At 53.5% G+C, this 10,421-nt stretch overlaps 1 protein-coding gene across 5 annotated transcripts in view; it reads right to left on the bottom strand.

Moving 5' to 3' along the window:
- Positions 1-5,523: 5,523 nt before the first annotated feature.
- The window catches only part of DTX2 (deltex E3 ubiquitin ligase 2), a 68,223-nt gene continuing 63,325 nt past the window's right edge, over positions 5,524-10,421 (bottom strand). For all 5 annotated transcript variants that reach the window (XM_023503779.2, XM_031967989.1, XM_031967990.1 and 2 more), the window contains 5 exons: positions 9,312-9,382; positions 8,303-8,461; positions 7,802-7,963; positions 7,457-7,546; positions 5,524-5,972 (listed from right to left, as the gene is read on the bottom strand). In XM_023503779.2, the coding sequence (XP_023359547.1) occupies positions 5,748-5,972; positions 7,457-7,546; positions 7,802-7,963; positions 8,303-8,461; positions 9,312-9,382 (707 nt within the window). In that variant the 3' untranslated portion in view covers positions 5,524-5,747. The remainder of the gene's footprint in view (positions 5,973-7,456; positions 7,547-7,801; positions 7,964-8,302; positions 8,462-9,311; positions 9,383-10,421) is intronic.

Below are 10,421 nucleotides of genomic sequence, written 5' to 3'. Positions count from 1 at the left end.
GCCCCCCCCCCCCCGGCCTCTGTCTTAGCCCGGCCTTCTTAACCCCGGGTTCACCTTAACCGGGCGTTACTGAAATTCCTGGACGCTGGCACCCAGGGCTCCGGGAGCCCTCCCTCTCACCTCCCACGATTGATCATTTCCTCTCATCTGCCCAACCCACCCTGACACCCTCCTTGGCTGCTTCTCCACAGCTTCTCAGCCCTGGAGCCTTTTCCCAAAGTTGCTCGACAAGCATTTATTAAGCACCTACTATGTGCCAGGTGCTCGGCTCTGGCCAGTACGGAGAAAGGGAAAACCTAGAGGAGCTCCGTTCCCAAAGGGAGATTGCCAGTACTGGGAGCTGCAGGAGGATCCGTTCTCATAAGTGAGAGACCTTGGGCAAGTCCCAAGGCTCAGTTTCCTCATCTGTAAAATGGGGACTAGATGGCCTCTGGCGACCTTAAAAATCTCGTGTTCTTCAATGGGCTTTCACTATCATGGTGCTCATCACATACAATCTGAGACCCTGTGCTCTCTCTCTCTCCGATATTGAGTTGGGTGGGTAAGGAACGCCATGGAGGGCTCTGCCCCTACCCTCCCCTGATGCTGCCCTGCCTGGCCGGGGGCTCCCCAGGAAAGCACTCAGCTGACTCACTTTTAAAACAGGATTCCCCAAGACAGGGAAGGACATCGGTGATGGCCCTTTGACAGTAAGGGAAGAGAGGCTGGGAAATCTCAAATCTCCTAAGTCACCTCATCAGAGTCGGAGCAGCAAAAAAGGCCAAGGGCCCCAAATCAAGGAGTCTGAATGTGCGCCAGCTGCCAGATTCCCCAGGCATGAGTCAGCCCTACTCCCCAGGTCCTGGCTCCCCTCTCTCAATGCCTGCTTCTACTTCTCTCTCTCTCTCCCACCTTCTCTCTCTCTCTGTCTCTGTCTCTCTGTCTGTCTGTCTCTGTCTGTCTCTCTCTGTTCTCTCTCTCTTCCCTTTCTCTCTCTCTTCCCTTTCTCTCTCTCTCTTTCTCTATCTTTCTGACTCTCTTTCTCTTTCTCTGTCTCTCTCTCTCTCTCCTCTTTCTCTTTCTCTGTCTGTCTGTCTCTGTCTGTCTCTCTCTGTTCTCTCTCTCTTCCCTTTCTCTCTCTCTTCCCTTTCTCTCTCTCTCTTTCTCTATCTTTCTGACTCTCTTTCTCTTTCTCTGTCTCTCTCTCTCTCTCCTCTTTCTCTTTCTCCCCCCTTCACTGTTTCTATTCCTTCCCCCTCTCTCCCTCCCCCTTCTCTTCCCTTCTGTGTGTGTATCCCTCTCTCTCCCCTCTCCCCCTCCCTCCCTCTTTGCTGCAATGTATGTTTTATTTCAAAACGAGTCTTGTCAGCGCTACACCAGAAATTCTGACTTTTGACACTCACCAAAATAGTCACTGGGAAAGCCTCCTTTTTGTGACAAAGTGCAGAAGACTTGGTCACACTCAATCACCGAGAACTAGAGAGAAATACTATTACAAACTCGAAGACACAATATAGCAATAAAAAGAAAAAATTCCCAGTGCTTACTGCAATATTGCCCAGTGCAGCTGCTACATGGTAGCCTAGAAACAAATTGTTACCCAGGTAACATTTAAAATTCAGTAATCAAGTCTACATCGTTGGGTTTGTTCAAATAATATCTTATTATTGTGTAATGATCAACTGTGATGGTTTAGCTCTTCTCAGCAATGCAGGGATCCAGGACGATTCCAAAACACGTGGGATGGAAAAGGGCATCTGTGTCCAGAGAGAAAACTATGGAGATTGAATGTGGATCAAAGCATATTCTTTTTTGTTTGTTTGTTTGCTTTTTTTTCCCCTTGTGGTTTTTTCCCTTTTGGTTGATTTTTTTTTCTAACATGACAAATATGGAAATAAGTTTAAAATGATTAGACACGTATAACCTGTATCAGTTTGCTTGCTGTCTTGGGGAGAACGCAGGGAAGGGAAGGAGGAAAAAATTGGAACCCCAAATCTTGCAAAAATGAATGTTGAATAAAGCAATAGACTTGTGATGGACAGAGTCGTCTACATTCAGAGAGAGGACTATGGAGACTGACTGTGTTATTTCGCCTTTTTTGATTTTGTTATTTGCTTGTTTTTGTTTCTTTCTCATTTTCCCCCCTTTTGATCTGATTTTTCTTTCACATGATAAATGTAGAAATAGATTTAGAAGAATTGCACATGTTTAACCTAAAAAAAATGTTGAAAACTATCTTTACATGTATTTGGAAAAATAAAATACTATCGAGAAAAACAAATAAAAATCAAAACTGCTCCCGTGACCCCCTTTTCCTTTCTTTTTTTGCTATCCTAGCCTTCCTTGCTCCCAAATTGTCCTCTTTTCCAAAATGACTAAGAAAAAAAATAGAAACTTTGCAAAAAAAAAAAAAGTGAAGCAAAATCAGTTCCCACATGTGCCTGATCTAAAAATGGTTCCTGGATCCAGAAGAATTTTCCCTTATCTCTTTAGACCTTAAAAAAAAGAACAATTTTTATTAATCTTGTATTTTTATATTATCTCTGCTTCCCAACATATGATCCCCTTTCCCTCTAAAGTTCTCTTATTTAAAAAAATTAATTTTTTAAAATTAAAATTTTTTAATAATTTAAAATTTTTAATTTATATTTAAATTTTTTAAATAAAAAAAAAAACTAGTAAATTAGGGGGGAGGGGAGAAATCAGACGCACAAAACTAATCAATATAGCTAATGGTCCAGTAGAATACATGGTGTGCCACCGTTACTGTCCCCCACCTGCATGAGGACGTCTTCTTTGGGTCCAAGATGGGTCAGCACATCCAGCATTTCCTTTCCGTTGCTTTGGTGGAGGTGTCTGTTATTTTCCTGATCCCGCTCACGTCCATTCTCTCAGTGCAGTAACACTGCATTACGTTCACGTGCTGCAGATTGTTTAATATTCTCCCTTTGATGGGCATCTACTTTGTTTCCAGATCTTTGCCTCCAGAGGGCTGCTATAGATATTTGGGTGTATGTGGAGCCTTGGGGGGGGGGCCATTCACCTCCTTGACTCAAAGGGAACAGGAACTGGGCTGACTTTCTTAGGATTGCAAGTCGCTTTTCCACGGCTGCTCCCACACTTGCCATTTTGCTGAGTGTTTCCCTAAGTTTTAACTTTTAAATGATCATTAAGTAGCCAGTAGACTCGGAGCGGCCTTGCTTTCAGTAATTAAAGACCTTTCCCCTTATAACTGTAGTTTCCCCTGACTGCCTTTTCCTTCCAAGTGCACTGCAATGACTTCCCCGACATCCTCACGCTCATCCCCTGCGTCCAAACTCTTGCCGTCTGTTGGTCCTCTCTGCATCTCTCGAATTTGCCCCAACCTCCCCTTTGAAGGTGTAGACCCTCACTAAGCACCCCTAAGAGTGGGTCCCCATCCCACCCCCCTATGGCCGCCAAAGGCGGTGTTCTCCAGAGGCCCCTTGCTACCCCAATGATCCAAAACGAGACCCTCCGGTCCCCCTGGTTCCCTTCACACTAGCCTTTCCGCTACATTTGTTCTCTCTCTACCTGCCCATGTACATGGTGTTTCTGAGTTTCTAAGTTCTAGAGGGAGGGGGCTTTTAAAATTTTCTGTCCCTTGCCCCAGGACCCAAAGGACTGCTGACTCTCTGCACTTGGGGATCGGCCTTTAGCTCAGCCTTCTGCCGGGCATCTGGAGCTGTGCCAGGCTCTCACACTGTAAAACCAATGGCCAGCAGTAAAGGAGACTCAGAGGGTTTTGCAGAGCTGGTGTTCCCAGGGGGCAGCACAGTGCCCATTTTGCAGAGAAACTTGACCTGGAAGACTTGCCCCTGGTCGCAGCATCAGTTAGCACCTCGTCTGACTCCGCCAGCCCTTCCCAAGCCCATGGCATATAATCAGTCCCTACCCCTCGTCTGGCACCCGCCCTCCAAACTCTGTGTACCTGCGGCTCCTCAGTCTCTGCCAAGGTGCCACGAGGGGCTCCAGCACAAAACATGACTCACGTGGTGTGAAAGGGCATTGTGGGACAGGCTCTGTACTGTGCCTCGGGGGGCAGGGGGTCTTTTGGCTGCTTTCTTACTCTGCAGAACAAGCGCCGGAGCCCCAGCCCTGACCCTGGCACAGGGTCTTGCAAGTGACAATCTGTCTCTGGGTACCACGGCCCAAAGTGGTTTATACAGCAGCCGGCCGGCGGACTCTGGGCTTCCCAGAGGTTCAAGGAGACCTTTCTAACTGAGGGGCACCATTTCTATGGCTCATTCCTGCCTTGCCCCCTTCCCATACCCCATCTAAATGTCCTTTAAGGCTCGAGGTCCATCCGAGGGCTCCGGATTGGGGGACAGGTGACCTTGGCCGGCCCTCCCTCCCTCCAATTCACTTGCACATCCTGGCACTTCCCTGATGTCACAGAGCAGGACAAAGGACCAGCTCCGGGGTCCATCACCAACTCCTCAGGAGGTTGGGCCGGCTCCCTTCCCCCACCCACCTCCCAGCATTTAGCCCCAGCTTCAGTTCTGGTTTTCCCACCTCTGGGGGTCAGCTGCAGACTCCGGCTACTTCCATTCCCTTGGATTAGACCAGGTACCCTGAGCCACGCTTTGTCTCCATTACCAAGTGCCAAAGCTGCTGATGGGCAGCCAGCCGTATGGCTCCCGGGGGGAGAGGGGCAGTGAGGAAGATCAGGGGAATTAAAAAAAAAAAAAGACGAGTATTTAAAACCCCATGGATGCTTAGGTTCTGAAGGTTCGTCTGGGCCCAGGTCTCGCCTCCCTGCCTGCCTCCCTCTCCACAGACCTGGGTCCAGTCAGCCACTACTGGCTCTGGCCGTGAGGTTCTGCAACAACTCCCGGAAGAGCATTTGCCTGGGCCGTCCCCCAACAACACAGCCCGAGTGTGGCCATGTGGGGTAAGCAGGTGGGAGTCCCCCAATTCTCTGACCCTCCCCCCCGGCTTAAAATGCTCCCCTCGGAGCTTCCTGCACTCCTCTCCACAGAGGATCTCACAACAAACTCCACCGTCCTTCATCCGGCTCTTGGAACGAGCCAAGCTATGAAACGGCCAGAGGAGGTGCAGGCCGAGGAAAAGTCTCGGCCAGCTTTTGGGGAGGAGGAAAAGTGGCTGCTGGAGTCAGAGGGTAGCTCGAGTCTCTCACCCAAGCAGCTGGCCTTCTGGGCCCCGCGCTCTCGGCGCAGCACGGACGCAAGTAACGGAGCCACGTGCTTACAGGTATTCGGAGTTTATTGCAAGAAAAAAGTATAGAAATTCCTAAAACCAGCAGTGAGGTATGAAGGAAGAGCCGACCCGGAGCCCCCAGGACAGCTGGGCCGCTCGGACCTGCGGGCCCCAGCCGAGTGGAGCCAACCCCAGCCAGAAGACAGAACGGGTCTGCGTTAATCGAGGTAGCTGCATCTTTCGGACCCGCCAGACGACTACCCGGGCTCGCGGCCTTCTCTGCGGACAGATCGAGTCGCGTAAGTCACGATGTGCAAACGAGAAAAACTTCCAGGCATCCAGTGTAGCGAGACACCCCCGGTGTACGGCATCGGCGTCGTGGGGAAGGATCGAGACCTTAGGTAAAAACGCGCTCCGGACCGCTTGGTCACAGACCAGCCCCCAAGCGCGTTATTGCTCCAGACGGGGCGAGGGACGAGACGGGGACGTAAGGCGGTGTGAGCTAGAGAGCTTGAGTGGGTCCCCGGGGGCAGAGCCCCGAGAGACCGCAAGGCCCCGGCCGGCGGCTCCGTCCCGGGGGCTCCGGGGCGCTACTGCTCGAGACAGTCCTCAGTCACGCCCTGGGCGGCCAGCTCGGCCAGCACGTTGTCCAGGTAGTTGGGGTCGGGGTAGCCATGGCCGGTCACGTTGTGGCCCATCTCGGTTTTGTGGTGGATCTCGTTCCACACCACCGTGTCCGTCTCACCTGTGGTGCTGGAGGTTCCCACCGTGAAGATCAGGCGCCTCTTCCAGGCCACCTTCAGGAGCTCCAAAACCTAAGCAAGAAGGAGGGAGCCGTGAGCCGAGGTCCCGAGCGTGTGGCTCACAGCGGGGGCGGGGTGAGGCAGAGCGCATCCTAGCCTTCAGAGTGCAGCAGGAAGGATGCGGCAAGCCCAGTGTACAGCACTCCCCTCGACGGGGGTCCCCTGCAGCCTCACAGAACTTAGCTCCCAAGGGGCTTTTCTTCACCCCAGCACACGATGGGAGCCCCACAACAAGACTGCTGTTCCACTTTTTACAGAAAAGGGAACCGAGGCTCAGAAATACGGTCAGAGATGGCCATGCATTTGGAGCAGAATCCACAATAGGTTCTCACAAATGTTTCCATGGGAAAGCCCAAGTTTCAGCTGGCCCAATTTTCAATAAAGAGAAAAAAGGCCTTGGGGGGCTCTCAAGTGGGCACTGGGGGGGGGGGGAAGCCAGGCACCCCAAAGGGCTCCACAAAGGCAGAGGCTTGTTTTTATCTAAACCTTCTACCACCCCAATGCCCGGTTCTACACTCAGTAGGCACCTGGGACAGATTTGCTGGAATGAGCAGTTCCTAGTTCTCTCCCCCAACTAATTCTCCCAAGCCCAAGTTCAGTTTAAAAAGACAGAGACTAAAACACTCTTCAGATGTATGTCATTAAAATGTGACCCGGGGGCAGCTGGGGAGCGCAGTGGTTAGAGCCCCAGCCCTGAAGTCAGGAGGACCCGAGTTCAAATCTGGTCTCAGACACACCTCCTAGCTGTGTGACCCTGGGCAAGTCACTTAACCCCAACTGCCTCAGCAAAAAAATAAATAAAATAAAATAAAATGTGATCCAAATTTGGGGTAATTATGTAAAGTGCTTTACTGGTTGTCATTGCTATTGTTCAAAAGTCACACTCTGGCTCAGTAACCAACCCTAAAACATCTCCTCTCACCCTGACAGGGTCAGGAGTCCCGAGCTGGACCATGGGCAGGAGCCCCTTCCTCTGGATGAATTGAGGGCAGAGTACAGAACATCCATGGCCCAATGCACAGTGTTCCACACTAACCACTGAACAAACCATTGGAGGCTGCTCATGATTAAAACCCGGGAAAGCCAAAAGGCCAAAACCTAACCTCAAACTTTTAAAGGGAAAGAATAAAAAAGGGAAATCTGCAGGAAGGATTCCCAGACGATGCTCGATTCCAGATGGCCCCAGCAGAGGGCAGGGCAGGCCCTCCAGGCCTGCTGCTCCATTCTGCCCTTGCTGGGCCCAGCTCTGGGCCTCTCTCCATCCCCTGGAGCGTCTCTAAGCCGGGCTGACAGAGGCACACGTCGCCGGCCTCCTCGCACCAGGCAGGTGACGCAGGAGAATTTCCCTGCACCTCTCTGTCGTGGAACCTGAACAAACACCCCGTTTTCCTGAGGGGTGCCCAAGGTCTGTGAGGCCGGCCAGGCAGACCCAGGTCTGTGTTCTCCAGGCCCAGCCACTCCACATCCTAAATCCACAATAGGAGGCGTTTTGTTACCTTTCGGCCCTGGGCGTTGTCAGGCAGGTAGCAGTGGCGGGGAAAGCCCCTGGCTGTGAATGGCTTCCCTGGGTTCGGATGCTCGGGGCCCTGCAACAAGAAAACAGAGCTGCAGCCTGCGCCCCTCCGGAGCAGTTCTATCTCCCCCCCACGCCCAGGGATGGACCAGCCGCCGGGACATCTTACCCACCGCCACCTGAGCCGCCGACTCACTTCGCCTCCTGGCCGCCAGTTCCCCGTTTCTCTCGGCGAGCAGGAAAGGGCGGCCAGGCAGCAACCAAGCCGGAGCGGGGGCCCCACAGCTCCCAAGGAACCCAGGGAGCCAACAGGTCCTAGCCACGCTACCTGAATTCCTCGAGGGATGTTGTAAATGATTTCTATCGTCCCACAGTCTTCGTGGCCGGGGAGGGAGGCCTTGAACACGGCAAACTCCATTTTCCCTTTGGGCTGAGTTCCAGTTTTCTCCCCATAGATCGTTTTACAGGAAGGGCACTGAAGGCTTCCATCCTACGGCAAATCAGCCACAGAGCCGCCGTTACTCACTGAACCATGGGCGGTGACCGTGGCTCTGGCCCAGTCCCAATCCCTGGAGATACGGGAGTGGGGAGAAGGCAAAGGCTACTCGCCCATGACCTTGGCCAGTCAGCAAGGGCCAAGGTCTTTGGGGTCACCTGGGGTCTCTGGGAATGAAGCCCTGGTCTTAACTCCCAATCCTGGGATCTCAACCTTCTTTGGGGGGGAACTGGGCAGAGCCAGACAAAGGTTTCGGAGCCCCAGCAGTCATGGGCTCTGTGCCCGCCCTCTGAAACGTGGGCAGCGGGACAGGCTGGTGGGGCCCAGGTGCACCTTGTTGCCGGTCTGGTACATGGCCAGCATGCAGAGCAGGTGAAAGGCATGGCTGCATCGGGTGAGCCGCCCCACGGCGTCGGGCCCGATCTTCTTGCTCTCAATCACGTCGCCGTAGCCAGAGGGGGTGGACAGCTTCTCCATACAGATGATGCAGTCCTACGGACAGACCAGGAAGGAAAGGAGGGGCAGTGAGGGCCGCTAATGTCCAGGCCAGGAGACGGCCGGTGGTTCACCCAAATCTGGCCTGCAGCAGCTCTGAGCCTTTAACCTTCAGGGGAAAGGATCAAGTGCCCAGGAAAGGGAAACCAGCGGGAATTCAGTGAGAGGGGGAACGGTCCGACTCCCACGCGAAATGCTCAGATGCTAGAGGGGGCTGAGGAACAGGGCCTGGCCCACACGTGCTCCCGAAATGTGGCCCATCTGGGGTTTCCTTTATACCGGGGCGGTTGGCCACTTCCTTGTCCAGCTCATTTTACAGATGAGGAAACTGAGGCACATAAGGCGAAGTGACTTGGCCAGGACCACCCAGCGAGGCCAGATTTAAACTCAGAAGAGTTTGACTCCAGGCTCAGCACCAACTAGCTCCCCATACACACACAGCTGGTGCTTACTCAAGTGTCTCCTAGGAAACTTCCAATTAGGGTTGGGGGGGAGGGGCCCACAAGTTAGCTCCCAGTGACCGGAAACCCCAGTTCCTGCTGGGTCTATCCCTGGCCAGCACGCAGTAAGCACTCAGTACATGCTTATGGACCTGCCTTGCTAACTGGGGTGTCCCAGGGGCCTGGTTACACTGGGCAACCACCCAACTTCCTTCAATTTGCCAGCATCTGGGGGCTTAGTGCCATCTAGGTAAAGGAAGACATTGGGGGGGGGGGGAGGAAGAGAGCTCTCCAGCCCCATGGGCGTCCTCTGTGGGAGCGGTCCAGGCCCAGACCAGAGGGGAGACCCAGGCCCACGAGGACCCCAGGCTACCACAGCCACAAGCTGCCCCTGACGGACGGCTCACCTCATCAGGCGGCGTCTTCAGCTCCTCCGAGTAGTTCCTAAGCACCTGCTCGGGCTCCTGAGACGTCGTATCTGGAAAAAAAGACCCGAGAGAAGAAGAGCACAAGGTTGCCTAAGGTCCGTGGAGGGGGGAGGACTGAGGCCAGAGGGAGGAGAGCAAGTGAGAGAGGTCCAAGCTGCCAGGGGAAAAATATCAGTTAAAAGGAAGATGGGAGAAGGTTAATGGCCAACAAAGAGAAGAGACATTCCCAGAGGCCCCAGGCAGAACGGGCCAGAGAGCCGCCCTTTCCATGCACAAGACAAGGGCCACGACCGGCTTTCGGGGAACGCTCGGGTGGCAAGAAGAGAAGGCAGCAGCAGCTGAGAGCAGCCCCAAGCCCACGCCCCGTTCAGCTGCACCCCAGGCCTCTCCAGGGAGGAGACGCTGATGTTGGGGCCCACGCCCGGACTGCCCAGCGGGTTCCCCCCGCCCCGGGCCCTTCCTGGACCGGATCTCCTCCTGTCCTAAGGCCCTCCTGCCGTTCAATGTGGCTAGTGGCCATGCTTCTGGATGGACTTGGGGGCCGTCTACACTTTATTTTCAAGCTGAGTCCCTTTTCTCCTAGTCCCGTCCCCTAGGGCCCAGCAGCATAAACCTAATCCCTCTTCACAGAACAGCTTCTCCTCCAGCACACACAGACTGAGCTCCTTCTCTTCCCTCTGCCCCAGCTATGTTGAAGGGGTTCTTCTGAGACTGGGTCTCTTCCCCATCCTCATTATTCCTGCGCTACAGACACACAACACCTAATTGATGGCCTTCCTAAAGCACAGGGTTTAGAACAAAGCAGGGGCGGCTGGCTGCAAACGAAGGCTGTGAGGGAGAGAGACTGAGTGGGGGGCTTGGACCGCGCTGAGAGCCTGATTCTACTTCTCCTGCCCTGGTCTCAGAACCACCTAGATGGGCCACACCCAGCCCTCTCTCCCAGGGTCAAGCAGCAAGTGAAAGGACGGACACGAGAAGTCTCTGTAAGGTAACGTCTAAGTCGGGGGCCTTTACCACCAGGACGAAGAGAAAAATCTGAAGGCTTAAGAAAGCTTTTCAACGGGATGATCCACCACAATTCCATCCCAC

Source organism: Sarcophilus harrisii, chromosome 4, assembly GCF_902635505.1.
Source record: "Sarcophilus harrisii chromosome 4, mSarHar1.11, whole genome shotgun sequence".
In the NCBI taxonomy this organism is placed as follows: Eukaryota; Metazoa; Chordata; class Mammalia; order Dasyuromorphia; family Dasyuridae; genus Sarcophilus; species Sarcophilus harrisii.
Note: the sequence above shows the minus strand (reverse complement) of the source record. Positions and strands in the feature narration are given on the sequence as shown.